At 35.4% G+C, this 18,849-nt stretch overlaps 1 protein-coding gene across 2 annotated transcripts in view; it reads right to left on the bottom strand.

The window, feature by feature from the left end:
* Positions 1-18,849, bottom strand: part of LOC135197116 (hemicentin-1-like) — a 74,560-nt gene that overhangs the window by 21,549 nt on the left and 34,162 nt on the right. The window contains exons 2-3 of one of the 2 annotated variants that reach the window (XM_064224082.1): positions 7,486-7,902; positions 1,805-2,044 (exon numbers count right to left, since the gene is read on the bottom strand). In XM_064224082.1, the coding sequence (XP_064080152.1) occupies positions 1,805-1,997 (193 nt within the window). In that variant the 5' untranslated portion in view covers positions 1,998-2,044; positions 7,486-7,902. The remainder of the gene's footprint in view (positions 1-1,804; positions 2,045-7,485; positions 7,903-18,849) is intronic. The other variant, XM_064224083.1, reaches the window with a different exon arrangement.

The raw sequence follows: 18,849 nt of genomic DNA, 5'->3' as shown, positions 1-18,849 counted from the left end.
GCTTGTGTTTATTTATTTATTAAGCTTATTTATTTATTTATTTATTTATTTATTTATTTATTTATTTATTTACTTACTTTATTAACTTATTTATTCATTTATTTAGTTATTTATTTATTCATCTCTTCCCCAAGGTTAACCAAATTCTCGTCCCTTTTACCTTCTTCCCCCGTCAGGCACAGACGACCCAAACTCCCTCATCCCACCTGCCTTCGGATTAAAAACCCGTAGAGATAAAAGGGAAGAATGATCAGGTTCATAAAAGAGAAACCGTCGTTTTTATCAAGTCATTCCCCCCCTCTCTCCCTTTCCTTCCCCCTCCCCTGTAACAACCCCCCACCCCCCCACCCCTGCTTTCATAACGGCAGCCAAACTCGACAGCAATTGAATTATAGAAGTGGGAAAAAGCGTAGGAACAGCACTACAATTTTGACCGTTTCGTTGTTTCTGTGGCTTCGTATTGAGCAAGAGAGAGAGAGAGAGAGAGAGAGAGAGAACAAGTTGACGAAGAGGGAAAGAGAAAAACTTTCAATAACGCAGAGAAAGATCAGAGAATCTGAGAAAAGCGAAATAGATCGGAAACGAAGGAGGAGTGAAAAAGTGACGACAAATTTTGATACTTTTCGACTAAGGGAAAGTAAGAACACGAGAGAGAGAGAGAGAGAGAGAGAGAGAGAGAGAGAGAGAGAGAGAGAGAATATTTACAAAGAGGGAAAAATAAAAGATTATGATACGTAGAGGAAGAACATAGAAAAGTACATAGGAAATAAAAAAGAAAGAATAGAGAAGAAATTATACTTTGCGGACAAGAACGGCAAGAAGAGAGAGAGAGAGAGAGAGAGAAAGTGTAATGCAAGCCCATTCAGCCACGAGTAAAGACGAATGGATTCCGCCACAAGAGATGTACGAAATTCTTTACGGAGGCGAAAAATAGAAAAAGAAAGGGTTCTTTACCCTGAATGGAAACATAAAAGAAGAAAGAGAAGGTTATTGTACTAGGAAGAGGTGGGGCATGGATATCCTCGGGTTCCTGAGCCAGTTGAGCTATATTATTAATTATTATTATTATTATTATTATTATTATTATTATTATTATTATTATTATTATTATTATTATTATTTCAACAAAATAGTGAGACATTTTTTATACTGTCATATAGTTCGTCCGAATCTACCTATTAGGAGAGAGAGAGAGAGAGAGAGAGAGAGAGAGCGAGAGAGAGAGAGAGAGAGAGAGAGAGAGAGAGAGAGAGAGAGAGAGAGCAGCCCAATTCAGTGCCGGTCTCTTCATACTGTGCCTCGTATGGATTTTCACCAGGGTATGTTCAGGATGTCTTGATTTCCATACGAGAAAATACTTGACCACTGGTCCAGTTTCCTTCGTGTGAATCCTTTGGCCTTTTTTATTTAAATGCAACGAAGCAACAGACTCCGTAGGGGAGTAGTGCCGTCAGTGTGCCTCACGCAGTGCACTGTAGGCATTACTTAAGGTCCCTTTCATTCCTTTTGCTGTACCCCTGTTCATATTCTCATTCTCCCATCTTACTTTCCACCCTCATCTAACAATTGTATCAACTTTTCATCGCTAAATGACCTCGTTTGTCCCAACGCTTGGCCGTTGATGTAAATTTATATAACCCAATTCCAATTTAGCATCACTGTCCAACTTAAACCCTCCCCCACCCCCCCACCCCCACCCCACCCCACCCCCTCCCCCCCTCCCCCCACCCCACCCCACAAAAAAAAAAAAAAAACGAAATCGCCTGATGACTCCCTCACTCCACCTCCGCTCTCACTCACTCACCTTGCACCCCGCTGGCGATAGCGATAACCAGGGACACGACGGTGACGACTGAGGTAGCGGTAGTCGCGGAGGCGGTAGCGGTAATTGCGGCTGCGGTGACCGCAGCAGCAGCGGCGGCGGCGGCGGCGGTGGTAGTAGCTCCATCTGCGATAGCGGTAGCGCCTAAGATGTCGCCAAGTCTTCTCCGGGACATATTGTCTCTCTTCGGGCGTCGGGATGCTGCGGTAAAAAAGGTGGTTCCTGCAAGAGAAGGAGATTATTATTATTATTATTATTGTTACTAGTTGACCAACCCAGCACTGCCCGGGATAACTCTGAATGGCAACCAATAAACTCTCTCTCTCTCTCTCTCTCTCTCTCTCTCTCTCTCTCTCTCTCTCTCTCTCTGTATGTCACACCCTGCCCAACCCCCCAACCCCTTTTGGTGGCATTGATGTCTTACCCCGACAGTATTGATAGTAAGTCATATTTAGTACATATACCGAAAATCGAATACATAATATTTACTACGTGTACCAAAAATTAGGTATGATAAATTCGTAACGTTATTAAGTCTACGGGCTGAACCAGTCCCGTTTCGGGGAAGGTGCCCCACCTCCTCCGGCGCCTTTGGTGCATCTTGTTGCTTGAAACCCCATTATAAATCATCTTAGGGGTCCCCGCTATAACCCTGCCAAGTTTCACGCCCATCAGGCTAGCCGTTTGGCTGTGATTAAATGAAAGACGGGCGGACAGACAGACATAACGCCCATTATAGTAAGCTTATTATTATTACTATTATATTTCGGAAGGAGACCCTCTCGTAGACAAGTATTGTTAAAAATGGTTGCTGCTTCCAGCAACCATTTTTAACAAAACTTATTATTATTATATCATTATTATTATTATGCAGTAAAAAAAGATAGTTCCTGCAAGAGAGGGAGATTATTATTATTATTTTTAGTTATTTATTATTATTATCATTATTGTTGTTATTAAGACCTATACAGAGAGCTTTTAAGAGCCTTATCAGCTGACATTCACTTTGAGATGGATTCCGTGAGTTAAACCGGCTGTCGAGAGCTGTAGAATTTATATAGTAACGTGACCGACGTAGTACTGTGGATTTTCTTCATCATTATTATCTTTATTATTATTATTACTACTACTTGCTTTTCTAAATGTATATATACAGACACCCATATATATATATATATATATATATATATATATATATATATATATATATATATACAGGGTGCCCAAAAAGTCCCAGTACCATTACAAGTAATAAATACATGTAATGGTACTAGGACTTTATGGACGCCCTGTTTTCGTATATATACAGTCTACATGGGCCCAGGAGGACTTTACCTTTTAACTTTACTCTATATATATATATATATATATATATATATATATATATATATATATATATATTGTGCCTATGTGTGAGTGTGTTTGTATGAGCGTGCATATTAACCCCAGTCAATGCCAGTATTATCATCGCACATATATACCATTTCATTTTCCGTCATTCCTCATTGTTGCCTTGATATCACAGCACACTCATCATAAAAACCGGGAGACATTTTCCATTATCGGAATGACTTTATTAAACGTTTGTTTTTCGAAGCCCCGCGCCTGTCGCCTGGTCCATAATCGTGCGCAATTAAGTTGTTTTTGCTCTCGTGAGCGGAGCTACGTGGCCTGAAAGCTCATTTAGCCCTCTGTGCTACATTTAAAAACAGCTGCCTTTTCCACAAGGTTATTAAGACCACGTGAAAGCACTTACAAGTAACTGCAGGCAGCTAATTTATGTCCGGCATTACCGCCGCGGATAAAAAGGGAGGTGATCCTCAAGGCGATGATGTTTTCAACTGTCATTTCGGTTTTCTGTCTCAGCTTCTCGTTTTCGTTATTATTTTGGTGAGGTTCCCGTTTTCTTCAACGATGAGGGGTACACTAAAGTAATTCAAGTCCTATTTTATTTTCCTTCCTCTGCGTTGTTGTTGAAAAGTGTCTTGTTTTGGTGAAAACAATAGTCATTTGCAAAAAGAGAAAAATAGCTACATTTCCCAGCATGCAACGTGCAACGGAGTTGGAGTCAGAAAGGGCATACGTCCATGAAACACCTGCCAAAATACATTATGAAATGAGGCGTTGGTTAAGGCTTATTAAAACCAGTAACTCCGACTAGAGATCACGATAAGAAGATGATGACATAAACCGTTGGCTAATGATAGAGGAAATCTTTTACTAATTCATGCTTAGCCCTCTAAATTAGGTTATGCACTGTTTATTGATTTCATTATTATGATTTTTCTTCTTTATAGAGCGTCTCAAGACAGTGAAACAAGCAAAGGAACCATGAATCATCACGTGTGAAAAGCGGAGAGGAGAGAAAGAAGAAAAGAACAGAATTCCCTACACTTTCAGCCATAACATTTTGTTATATTTAATTCCAAACAGTTTAAAATAACTGAAACTGAATGTCTACTTAGTAACAAAATAGTAAGCAGTGACGAAACAAGCCAACAAATATTTGAAATGAATAGAGAAATACAATCTAAATTATTATTATTATTCTGTTGAATAAAATGACAGAATTCAGCGAATTAATCTTATATATTATCTTTTCTAATTTTCTTATTACTCGCTTTTCTGGCTTAGCGATACTTCGCAATAATTGGCCAATATTCATATTGGGGATAATGCTGAAAGTGGTATCTTATTTTAGAACAGGATTGATTAAAACTGGTATTATCAGAATACTGGTGTATGGAAAGGTGTTTCTCTGGTCCAGGTCAAGCAGGGGTCGTCGTCGGTGTTGGTATACCATAAGAGAGGTCAATGTCAGGCCGGGGTCGTCTCTGGTATTCAGCTGGTGTAGTTCTGGCTTATCGCGACATTTCAACCTTCTCGTGGGTCATCTTCTTGGCTGGTCAGCAGTAGAAGTGAAGAAATGGTGTTTGCATGCCGATATTTATAGCGGCTCGAATCCTAGAGCTGAGTTCTCATTGGTATCCCAGACTTCGACCCCAGGCTGGCTCGACCAATGAGAACTCAGCTCTAGGATTCGAGCCGCTATAAATATCGGCATGCAGACACCATCTCTTCACTTCTACTGCTGACCAGCCATGAAGATGACCTATGAGAAGGTTGAAACGTCGCGATAAGCCAGAGCTACACCATCATTAATACCAGCTAAATACCAGAGACGACCCCTGCCTGACATTGACCTCTCTTATGGAATGATACCAACACCGACGACGACCCCTGCTTGACCTGGAACAGAGGAACACCTTTCCATACACCAGTATACTGATAATACCAGTTTTAATAAATCCTGTTCTAAAATAAAATACCACTTTCAGCATTATCCCCAATATGAATATTGGCCAATTATTGCGAAGTATCGCTGAGCCAGAAAAGCGAGAAATAAGAAAATTAGAAAAGATAATATATAAGATTAATTCGCTGAATTCTGCCATTTTATTCAACAGAATTTGTTTGAAAGAGGGTCTTCTCCCGGAATATTATTATTATTATTATTATTATTATTATTATTATTATTATTATTATTATTATTATTATTATTATTATTATTAAGGGAAGTGAGTTTGAGAGAACTCTCCATCAAGGTATATTCAACTATGGTACGACGACTTCGTAATCATTTTAATGTATCTATACGCATTTGCAGAGGTTCCGTTTAATCTAATGGTCTCGCTAAAGAAAAAGAAAAAAATGGGGTGCTTTGTTTATCAAATCGTTCCATTTTCCTGGTTTTAGAAGAAGTAAATTCTCGATAAAACGAAGATAAATTATAAGAACTTATGACAAACTAACACACGACGAATCCCACAAGCAGAAACATCCAAAGCAAGGCGCAGCATCTGGAGTGTGGAGGAGGAGGAGGAGGAGGAAGGGCGGCATCCTACCTCATCAAGAGACCATTACAAACTGGCAATCGCCCTTTGAAGGATTCCAGTACTCTGACGCAGAGCTCATCAGCCAGTGACTCCCTTTGGGTCTCTCTCTCTCTCTCTCTCTCTCTCTCTCTCTCTCTCTCTCACACAGATTTTCAACAAAACGAAATGAGCAGTGCTTTTTCTTCTTCTTTTTTATTCGTGGAAGGATACGAATTCTGGGGCGCCCTTATCTCGTTCGTGAGAGTCAGTGATTCGTGGCACTATAACTTATTCGTGGGAGGAACTTGAAGTTGAGTAAAAACGGAGGACGCTCGTCTGTGCAAGATTCTCTGGGATTGAAAGGATTGATGGAAGTGATTGGGAAAGAGAGAGAGAGAGGTGGATGGAAGGGAGATTAATGGATGGATAAATCGTCGGATTTGCGTTCTATAATTCCATATAATTAAGTACATCAGAGCGCCAATCTAATTATCAATTTTCTTTCATATGTAATAATTTTGTGGGCTTGTGCATTGTTATTTAGCAACTTTTGTCAGACTATTGTAAAATATATATAAAGAAAATATATTTTATAGCTTATTTTATTTTTGTATTTTACAGTACTCTGTCAGAAGCTAATAGATAATAAATACACAAGCCCAGAAAACTTTTAGGCATGAAAGAAATTAGATAAATAAATTGGCGCTCTGTACTAATTCCAAAGTATCAAAATGTATAAAGTACATCATTTCAAAGTATATATATTTTTTCTTTAACCATAATCAGTCTGAATCTATAAATAATAACACACAACCCCGCAAACATTATTATATTTAAACGTAAAATATATCTCAGTTTTTTCATATAGCAGGGAACTCTCGCTCTTATGTAAATCTGGAAGAAGGGTAGAAATTGAATAGGTTCGGAATCGCACAGGATTTGCAGTGAAATAATGTCTAAATGTCCTCCATATTATGACAGAGACTAATAAGTATCATTAAATTGTATGTGTCACTTGTAATTGGAAATCAAAAGAGAATATTTCAGTATCTTCGAAACACTGAAAGGGAAGTATTTTGCGAATTAACAATATAATCCATCAAAGTGGGTAGAATGGTCTAGTTTGGAATTTTATATAAACCAGACCCCAGCCATGGAAGTTCTACTCGAACATTTAGAATGTGGAATAGTGTAAAAAAAAAATATAGATTTTCTTTCATACATTCAGCATACGTCGATTCATTTGTTTGCGTTACTGGGCACACAGGGGGAATTTAATCATGCATAAAATATTTACAGCAATAGAGAAAAGTTAAAAGGAATTCTGTAAGCAAGGGTCGAGTTAGAGGGGGAAAAATCATTTACATGAAAACTTGGTCTAGTCAAGTGTAAAGAAAAGGCAATTTATTTATTTGCTGAAACACTGACAAGGGTGCAGAGTGAGAGAGAGAGAGATAGAGAAAGAAATTTAATGATTCATTTACAAACATAAGATTGGAGAGAGAGAGAGAGAGAGAGAGAGAGAGAGAGAGAGAGAGAGAGAGAGAGAGAGAAATTAAAGATTCATTGATTCATTTAAAAACATAACGTTAGAGAGGAGAGAGAGAGAGAGAGAGAGAGAGCTATCTCTCATTCTAGACCAGAAGGCTGACAGGATACACTCACCTTTGAACTGATTCGTTTACGAACATAACATTGGCAAGAAAAACGGACAGAGAGAGAGAGAGAGAGAGAGAGAGAGAGAGATCTCTCTCATTCTAGACCAGAGGACTGACAGGTCAAACTTACCTTCCGTCTCGGGCGATATGGTTGGAAGTCTTGTAACTTCTTACTGCCTTTGAAACTTGTCACCCTGCAGAATGGACACTTCTCTCTTCTGTCTTGTATTTGCTTTATTTCTTATATTTCCTTTTATATTGTTTCGCGTTTCTCCTTCCTCTTCTTTTAGAACTGCTTACGCTTTCGTTCTTTTATTGTGTTAGAGTTCCTGTGTCTTCAGTTCATTTTTATTTTCTCTTTCTCCTGTATCAGAGCTATTCCTACTCTTGCTGTCCATTTCATGCATGATCTGTTCTTGGGATTTAATTGCCATTTATTCCATTTCTTTATTTATCTAGCTCCCTCTTCATATTTCTCCTGGACATGGTGTTCTCTCACTTGGTAGGCCGCGAAGTTGATGTTTAATATCCCCTGTCATAAGATGGGCTGAAATTAGGAAAAAAGAAATAAGAGTAATTAAATAATGAACAAATAAATTAATGATTCAGACTTTTTATCTTCAAGATTTTAAAATAAATATACACCCGAAGGCTGCACAGATATACTGCAAATGACATATGGAATGCAACTAGCCAAATTATGTAACATTTATTATTTTTGCGATGAGTACTCTGAATACCAAGGCAATAAATGTCGAAAAAAGTTTACAGATGTGTAGGATAATATCATCAGTAATGGAAAAAAACTTTTATTTAAATTATTTATATGTATATAAATATATATATATATATATATATAATATATTATATATATATGTATGTATGTATGTATAATATATTTATATATTATTATATATATATATATATATATTATTTACCTTTGTGCGTTGGGTATGCTGTGTATGTATGAATGTATATATGTGTATATATACAATCCTGTCTAAGGAAATATACGTAAGGCGTATATTATTTACATATATATATATATATATATATATATATATATATATATATATATATATATGTATATATATATTCGAGCGACAAAAAAAAACAATCAGCTGAATAAAAATATTTTTGAGCGACAAAAAAAAATAAACAACAATCAGCTGGAAAAAAATCTTATCCGAATGCCAACCGAAAATAAAAATAAACAATCAGCGGGGAAAAATCTTTTCGAGCGACAAAAGAAATAAAACAATCAGCTGGAAAAAAATTCTTATTGAGCGACAAAAAATATAAGCAATCAGTAGGAAAAAAATCTTTTTGAGCAACCAAAAAACAAAAAACAATCGGCGGAGTACAAATCTTTTCGAAGGCCAACCAAAAAACAAAAAACAATTAAAACATAACAATCAGCAGAAAGAAAATCTTTCGGCCAAAAAAAATAAGGTAAAAAAATTAAACAATCAGCAAAAAAAAAATAATCTTTTTCTGAATAAGTTCGATATTTCGAGGTCTACGTGATATCGTCCGCATTCCGCCCTAACGAGGAGCGCGAGATAAAAATGCGGGAAAACGCAAAGGAAAACCCGACAAAATTCGATTTCCCCCCTTTTTCGAGAACTGCTCTTATTCCGATGTCGTGGGAAACGCATTATGCAAAAATCCGCGATTCGCGGATTTTGCGGGATTTTTGTGCCGAAGGAGATTCAATACGTTTCACAGGTAGGACGACTTTTTTTTTTTTTTTTTTTTTTTTTTTTTTTTTTTTTTTGGGGGGGGGGGGGGGGGGGAAGGAGGATTTCCGATGCTTGGACCCTCGACACGATTTTCTTTAAGGTTTTTAGAAGCATTTCTTGAGGCTCGGTCATACATACAGACATACGTACACTCACACTGACAATGACAACACTTATGAATTACCAGATTTATGTATATATATATATATATATATATATCTATATATATATATATATATATATATATATATATATATATATATATATATATATATATATATATATATATATATATATGTATATATATATATACATATATAGTATATGTATGTATCCATATTACATATTACAGCCATATAAAATGTAAAATTCATATGAAATTGACGTCCATACTATCGTGTGAGTGGCGGCTATCGAAACGTTAGTTACTGAATGCCAATAGAACTGAACTATACAGGTGAGGTTAAGCTCGGAATCCTGGAGAGAGAGAGAGAGAGAGAGAGAGAGAGAGAGAGAGAGAGAGAGAGAGAGAGAGAGTTTTCTTAGACCGGGCTAATGGCAAAGACTTGAATAGGCTCTCAGAACTTTGCATGCAAATGGTCGTCTTGAAATGACACTATAAATACCCTCCCTGCCTTAAGTGCCGTGGCCGAACTCTCTCTCTCTCTCTCTTTCTCTCTCTCTCTCTCTCTCTGTTTGATCTTGAATCGAACCCCGAACTTTTGTTGGACTTTCCCCCCCACCTTTACTCTTGGGAAGTCTCCGAAAAGGGAGGGAGGTCATTTTAACACCAAATTAATTTTTTTTTTTTTAGTCACAAATTTTTTTTCATTTTATCTACCTTTCTTCGTGTTTTCCTATGGCTCTTGTTATTGTTTTACTTCATTAAGATAAAATTATCTTCTTTGGGCTTGTTCCATATGAATAAGGTTCATATTCTGAATAATTAATAATAATCGTTCTAATAATAATATAATAAGAAGAAACAGAAAAAGAAGAAGAAGATGAAGAAGAAGAATAAGAAGAGAAGCATTACAACGAGTTTATACTCATCCTCGCTAGTTACTACTTCAGATTTTTTAATGTGAATTGTTTATTCAATAAATCAAAACGAGTCCAGTAGTTGTAAAGTAAAAAATAAAATTCTCTCTCTCTCTCTCTCTCTCTCTCTCTCTCTCTCTCTCTCTCTCTCTCTCTCTCTCTCTCTCCTATAAAAAAGAGAGTAATAGTAGTGCAGAAGATAAGAGGCAATTCGAAAAGCTATTAGATATGCTACTAGAATACAACATTCAACAAATAAATCACCTGCCAACAAGAAAAGAAAATACTTTAGACCTAGTATTTGTGAACGAGATGAATTATGTTAAAGAAATAATAGTTTATAATGCGAGTATTTCAGACCATAATGTCATAGAATTAACAGTCAATTCCAAAGCAAGTGAAAACAGAGATAAGCAAGAAACGAAAAAGTGGGAAGGATATGGAAAATATAATTTCTACAGTAAAAATATAAAATGGTCAGAAATAAATGAAGAATCAAACTAAGATTGGGATAACATTTTTGTAAGTGATGATATAAAGGTAAATACGGAGATATTATATAAAATATTAGAGAAAATAGTGGATAAATATATACCGAAGAAGAAAAGTAAACATCAGTCATGCATACCAAGAGACAGAAGCATCTTGTCCCAGAAAATCAGAAAGTGGAAAAAAGGTCTTGCAAAAGAAAAAAATGCATGGAAAGGGATCGAACTAAAAAGTAAGAAAGAAAATGCAGAACAAAGATTATACAATCAAAATAATGAAAACGGGACTTGGAAGAAAAAACCCTAGAAATATCAAGTAAAACCCCAAACTATTGTACTCGCATGCAAAAAAGAATGAAATAAAAGAAGAATAGAAATAGGCCCTCTAAGAATTGAAAGGAGATTAACGAATGAAAAAAAGGAAATATGCAACATAATGGCAGAAAGATATAAGAGAGGACTCACCCCTAGAATTGATAATGAAGATAATGATACAGAAATTAGGGATGAAAATAGTGAATATTTAGCAGACGTAGATATTAATGAAGCCGATATTGTGCAGTCTATTAATGAAATTAAAAATGGAGCTGCATCAGGGCCTGATGGTGTCCCTGCTACTTTGTTAAGAAGGTAGTTCATTCTATCGCAAAGCCAAAGTGTAGACACAGGCAAGATTTATGATGAGCACAAATTAGCATATATTACCCCTACTTTCAAAAGTGGATCAAGACTAGAGGCAAGTAATTATAGGCCTGTGAGTCTAACATCACATATTATGAAAGTGTATGAAAGGGTAATGAAGAAAAATATTATGAAACATTTAATAAAAAATAATTTGTTTAATATAGGACAACATGGTATTGTACCCGGAAAAAGTACACAAACCCTGTTAGTCCACCGTGAGAACATATACAAAAATATGAAAAACGGAAATGAACAGATGTGGTTTATCTAGACTTTGCAAAAGCTTTTTACAAGGTAGATCATAATATATTAGCGAAGAAAATTAAAGCACATAATATAGTGGACAAAGTAGGAAGATGGTTAAAAGAATTTTTACATAACAGAAAACAGATAGTTATTGCAAACGATGAGAAATCGGATGAAGCTAAGGTAATATCCGGTGTACCACAAGGTACGGTGTTAGCTGCATTACTGTTTGTTATTATAATTGCAGACATAGACAGTAATGTTAAGGACTCTGTAGTGAGTAGTTTCGCCGATGACACAATAATAAGTAGAGACATTCTATTGGCAAAATGTAAAGCAAAAATGGGAATGTTGTTACGGCACTTCAAAACAAGAAAAGCTGAACACATGATTATGCTTTATAAAACGTATGTTCGTAGTCCAATTGAATATTGCAATATGATATGGTACCCACACTATCAAAAGGATATTGCACAAATAGAGAGTGTACAAAGGTCCTCTACAGCTAGAATAGAAGAAGTTAAGGATCTTGACTACTGGGAAAGACTACAATCCTTAAAATTATATAGTCTAGAAAGGAGAAGAGAACGCTACATGATAATTCAGGCATGGAAACAGATAGAAGGAATAGCTAAAAACATCATGGAGCTAAAAATATCAGAAAGAGCAAGCAGAGGTAGATTAATAGTGCCTAAAACTATACCAGGAGAAATAAGGAAAGCACACAGGACATTAATCCACTACGCACCAGCATCGACAATGAAGCGTCTATTCAGTGCGTTGCCAGCTCATCTGAGGAATATATCAGGAGTGAGTGTAGATGTGTTTAAGAATAAGCTCGACAAATATCTAAGATGCATCCCAGACCATCCAAGATTGGAAGATACAAAATATACCGGAAATCACTAGCAACTCTGGTAGACATTAGAGGTGCCTCACACTGAGGGACTTGGGTTAACCCGAACAAGTTGTAAGGTCTGTAAGGTAAGGTCTCTCTCTCTCTCTCTCTCTCTCTCTCTCTCTGAACAGGTATAACGAGTATAGTTAACCTAGCTGATTCGATATGAATTGTTTGTTTAATGAATTAACTGGTCAAGCATCTGAAATAGAAAGTAAAACTCTCTCTCTCTCTCTCTCTCTCTCTCTCTCTCTCTCTCTCTCTCTCTCTCTCTTCTCTTGAACAAGCATAACGAGAAAACGAGTATAGGTATCCTAGCTGATTCGATATGAATTGTTTGTTTAATAAATTAACTGGTCAAGCAGCTGTAATAGAAAATAAAATTCTCTCTCTCTCTCTCTCTCTCTCTCTCTCTCTCTCTCTCTCTCTCTCTCTCTCGTGCTTTCGGATTCAGATAACGGAACCTTATGTTGGACCGTAAGCTGTGTCGAAATGCCTTTATATTGTCAGCTGTTGACACAGAATTGCTGTTTAACAATTTGTTGACCCAGAATAAAATAAAAAAACCTTCAAGCAATATCCGAAAGCAAGAAGACATTGAATGATTGATCTATGGTTACTAAAACTGGCTTGACAACGTTGAACAGTGTTAAATAAGAAACTTGTAAAATAAACTCAAAAGGAGTTTCATATAAGAAATTTGTATGTATGTATGTATGTATGTATATATATATATATATATATATATATATATATATATATATATATATATATATATATACACAATTATATCTTTAAATACACATATACTATACATACATACGCATACCTTCTTTGAATGCATAGCAGTTTGCGGCGGTCAAAAACAGGTCTCTGGTTAAATCCCGCGAAACGGTCGTAATCCATGAAAGATGCCCGACGGAGGCAGACACGTCTGAACGTAAAGATCTCTCGCTTTTGCCGGAATTGAATCATTAGTTATCTCTGGTGTTTTGTTTGGGGGGGGTACGAAACAAATTGTTAAACTCGAGTTGCGCGAAGGACGCTTCGGGAGAGAGAGAGAGAGAGAGAGATAGAGAGAGAGAGAGTTGCCAGGCCTTGATAAATGCCATTAAACTTCTCCATTCTGCTGCTTTTGCCGGGGACGAAGAGGAGAAGTTTTGGGCAGTTTGGTTTTTATCTTGGGGGGGTGGCAGTACCTTCTGTTTTTCTTTGCCTGTGTTTAAGTCGCTCTCATTGTCGTTTTAGAGATTGCACGACGTGGGTTCCACAAATATAATATATATATATATATATATATATATATATATATATATATATATATATATATCTATATATATATATATATATATATATATATATATATAATATACTATATATATATATATATTATATATAATATATATATATATATAGATATGGTTTACATATATACATAGTATCTTAGTGAAATAGTTTTTTTTTTTGCAGTCTTACAACCATTAATAAAAAAAATTTATGTTGATTTCGAAGAAAGTGACAAACCCAACCGTTGAAATAAAGTGTTATCAGAAGAAACAGGGAAAGCAGAGAAGAAGCAAGGCCAGCAGAATAGGAAGATATTTCTAGACTTCTAAGTAGCCACAGTGAAAGTAGTCGACGTCGAGAGCTACAGGCCCTAGAGAGGTAGCTAAGTTCAGTGTGAGACCACTCACTGAAATAATATCTGTAAAATAGAGTGATTGAAATAATCTATAAAAAAAAGAGTGGATAACGGAAAGCTGATGTAGAGTTAAGATAAGGACAAAAATCGCCGCTGAAGGCGTCTTGCTGTAGGGTGGGAGATTATCGAGAGAAGAGGAAAGACCATGATTGTCAGCGAGATTATTATTCAGTCATGTTGTGAAGGTAATAAAGGAATAAGCAAGTCAAACATGACAGCAAGATTTCAAATTTGAATAACAATAATAATGATAATAATATATTGGAAGGAGACCCTCTTTCAAACAAGTATTATTGAAAGATATTGCTGCATCAGCTGCATTTAACTTGTAAATAGTCTTCTATTTACAGTTGTAATAGCAGAGAGAAAACAATAATAATAATAATAATAATAATAATAATAATAATAATAATAATAATAGTTTTTGTTATCGGTTCAAGGCTATATACATGGAATATACAAAGAATAGACAATAACACACAGTCTAGATATATAGATTATAAGATAAAATGATAAAAAAAGAAAAATGATACGGCTACTGTAAAGGATTAGTAAATGGTTGAAAGACGACTTTACCTGATATCAGAGCACCGTGAATTATAGCCTTGGCCAATGAATCTGAAGCTGTCATAATCGTGACCTGACAACATACCAGTCAACATGCTCCCGTTTTCTCAACAAGTTGCCGCAGCTAAAGTTGTCAGGTTTCTCTCACAAAAATTATAAGTAACCAAGAATCTTGGAATTGGAAGGCTTCATCACATTTTCGTCGGACGTATTTGAATATTTCGAATAGAAATCAGTCACAAAAATATACTCGTCGAACGTATTTGAGAATTTCGAATAGAAATCAGTCAGGAAAATATACTCGTCGAACGTATTTGAGAATTTCGAATAGAAATCAGTCAGGAAAATATACTCGTCGAAGCGTATTTTGATGAAACTTTCGAAATAGAACAATCAGTCAGGAAAAATAATACTCGCTCCGAGCGTATTTGAGAAATTTTCGAAATAGAAATCAGTCACAAAAATATACCTCGTTCGGAGTTGTATTTGAGAATTTTCGAATAAGAAACTCAGTCAGGGAAAATATACTCGTCGAGCGTATTTGAGAATTCGAATAAGAAATCAGGTCACAAAAACAAATATACTCCGTCGATGTGTATTTGAGAAGTTCGAATAGAAATCAGGTCAAGGAAAACAACAAAACAAAAAAAATATACGTCGTCGAGTGTATTTGAGAATTTTCGAAATAGAAAATCAGTCAGGAAAAATATTACTCGTCGAGCGGTATGTTTGAGAAATTTCGAATAGAAATCAGTCAAAAATATACTCGTACGAGTGTATTTTGAGAAGTTTCCGAATATAAAATACAGTCACAAAAAATTATAACTCGTGTGAGGTGTATTTGGAGAAATTTCGAAATAGCAAATCAGTCAGGAAAAATATACTCGTCGAGCGCTATTTGAGCAATTTCGAACTAGAAATTCAGTTCCCCACAAAAATATACTCGTCGAGTGTATTTGAGAATTTCGAATAGAAATCAGTCCACAAAAAATATACTCGTTCGAACCGCATTTGAGAATTTCCAATAGAAATCAATCACAAAAATATACTCGTCGAACGTATTTGAGAATTTCGAATAGAAATCAGTCTTAAAATTATACTCTTCTAACGTATTTGAGAATTTCCAATAGAAATCAGTCACAAAAATATACTCGTCGAACGTATTTGAGAATTTCGAATAGAAATCAGTCACAAAAACATGTTCGTCGAACGTATTTGAGAATTTCGAATAGAAATCAGTCGGAAAAATATACTGAAAGTCTCTTAGACGTACTGAGTTTGAGAACTAAGCTGAGTTCAGACGCACTCTGAAGATCAAGGTTGATAAAGGATGAAAGACCAGAGGTTGATAAAAGGATGAAAAACCAGATCGGTAATGAGGGCGACTTGACATGACTGGTTCGAAGATAAAAGAGGAAGGGTTGCGTAATGCCGAATCACCAGCAGATTGATTGGTGAAATCAGAGGAGGTTTAAAGAAGGATTCGGTTCAGAAGGACACGTTAGAGTACGAGGCAGGACTTGGGAAGGTAGAAAACATTGCGCCATCAGAATTACTTAGAAATAAATTGATAAGGAGGTGTGAAGCCATGACCACTAAGCTTGGTTAATAATACCTAATGCCAGACTCTCATTGATGCTTTTCACATTATTATTATTATTATTATCATTATTATTATTATTATTATTATTATTCAGTATATGAAACCTATTCACATGGAACAAGCCCACCAAGGGGGCCATTGACTTGAAATTCAAGCTTCAAAAGAATATGGCGTTCATTAGGAATAAGTAAGACGAAGGAAAGAGAAAGACAGAAGGAAGAGATCTCCCTTATTGAAAAAGAAGAAATAGATTAACAAATCGACAAAAAAGTTCGCGAATTCTTTATTTAAATATTAGAACAAAATAATTTCAAAAGCATAATATATTAACAGAAAAAAAAAATTTACAAAAAAAGCATACAAATACTGTATTTAAATTTTTTGGAAAAAGCATGGATGAATGCAAAGACGCAATTTAGTAATGAAATAAAAACTTTGGCGAAACTAATCATGCGGGAGTCTTCTTTTCTTTGCGAGATATTTTTAATGATGCAACTTTAAAATGAATATGTTATTTTCGTCGTCGCAACTTCTAATCGAATTCGTAGGAGGAAGAGGAGTAGAAGGAGGAGGAGGATGAGGGGAGGAGGAGGAGACATAGGAGGAAAAGGAGAAGGAGGGGATGAGACATAGGAGGAAACAGAGAAGGAGGAGGAGGAGGAGACATAGAAGGAAAAGGAGCAGGAGGAATAGGAGAAAGATTTAGCATCCCGCGTGACGTCACGGATCTGAATGGAGTCGGACCCAATCAAAAGATTGTAAAGATAGATTGCAGTGCGTTTTATTCTTCCAGTACGGTTTTTATTGTTTTAAATTCTTTCATTTACTTTCTATCTATATATATATATATATATATATATATATATATATATATATATATATATATATATATATATATATATATATAGCCAAGATCTTGGGCCCCTCTTTTTGGAAATTCATGGTGTAAATCCAATCATAGCCTTTGATGACTAGCAGTGATCTAGTTACGTGGTAGTTAGTCGATTGTGGTTGATCGCTGCTAGCATCGATGAGGGTATGGGACGAGCAACTGCATCCCAAAGAGACCTGTTAATATATATATATATATATATACTATATATATATATATATATATATATATATATATATATGTGTGTGTGTGTGTGTGTGTGTGTGTGTGTGTCGTGTGTGTGTGTGGTCTATGTACGTATACATGTATGAATATATATATAAATATATACATACATACATGTGTACACATAAATCATACTTGTATCGGCAATAAACTCATGCTTATGTGCATTAGTATATACAGCATATTCATAGTTACTTCCATGTAGACTTTGAAGCTATACATGTGCATGACTGAAGCTATACATGTGCAGTCTTACTTATGCATACTTAAGGCTTATGTTTCTGTCAGAAAATCGCTTATAAAAAAGTAATGGCCTCTTCACTGTCCTCTTCGGAGATTTTTAGAGCGATTTTATGCACAGTGGATACATATTTTCGTAAGTGTAAGAAAATACAGTGCTTTTGCTTGTAAATGTAAACAATATTTTTTTTTGTTCCATAGAGGAAAATAAGGCACTATATCATAGGGGAGTTTTTTTTTTACCCGTGCAGACAGATATTGCCTCATATTTCTATGAAGAATTGTCTTTATTGTTTTTTTTAGCCAAGCAACGAAATATAACGACGCCGGTTGTTCTTGTGAGATAAATGAGTTTTATTTTTTTCCCCTAAAACTAGGAGACTATACAATATGCGAGTTTTTCTCTCGAATGAGAAATGATGAGAATGGTGCATCTATTATGCTGAATGACTTGTACATTCTCTCTCTCTCTCTCTCTCTCTCTCTCTCTCTATATATATATATATATATATATATATATATATATATATATATATGTGTGTGTGTGTGTGTGTGTGTGTGTGCGCATAAATGTGTATAAATATAGACACATACACATATATAGCATATATATATATATATATATATATATGTGTTTGTGTGTGTGTGTGTCACACGCGCATATATATATATATATATATATATATATATATATATATATATGTGTGTTCATTATGTACATATATATGAGTATATATCTGTCTATAGTTATATATATATATGTATGCACACACACACACACACACATATATATATATGTGTATATATACAGAGAGAGAGAGAGAGAGAGAGAGAGAGAGAGAACATCCCCATCAATTTCATTATCCTTCAGTGTGGCAATCACATTAGAGACGGAGGGGCGTGTCGCATTCATTGTGTTGCGTAATCGCTTCATATTTATATCTCATCAAGTTTCCCATCTCCCATTTATTGTACTTCCGTCATTTCCATTTCTTAACCGATTTCCTTTGTTCTCGGCGCGAGAATTACCGCGTTCAAATTGAACGCTGAGTGTTCAGCGTTCGTGTAAATTGGAGTTTTTATTTTTTATTTTTATCCTTTTCTATATTTAACTTGTACTTCGCTTGGTTGTGGAATTGAGAGAGAGAGAGAGAGGAGAGAGAGAG

Source organism: Macrobrachium nipponense, chromosome 18 (assembly GCF_015104395.2).
Source record: "Macrobrachium nipponense isolate FS-2020 chromosome 18, ASM1510439v2, whole genome shotgun sequence".
Classification (NCBI taxonomy): Eukaryota; Metazoa; Arthropoda; class Malacostraca; order Decapoda; family Palaemonidae; genus Macrobrachium; species Macrobrachium nipponense.
Note: the sequence above shows the minus strand (reverse complement) of the source record. Positions and strands in the feature narration are given on the sequence as shown.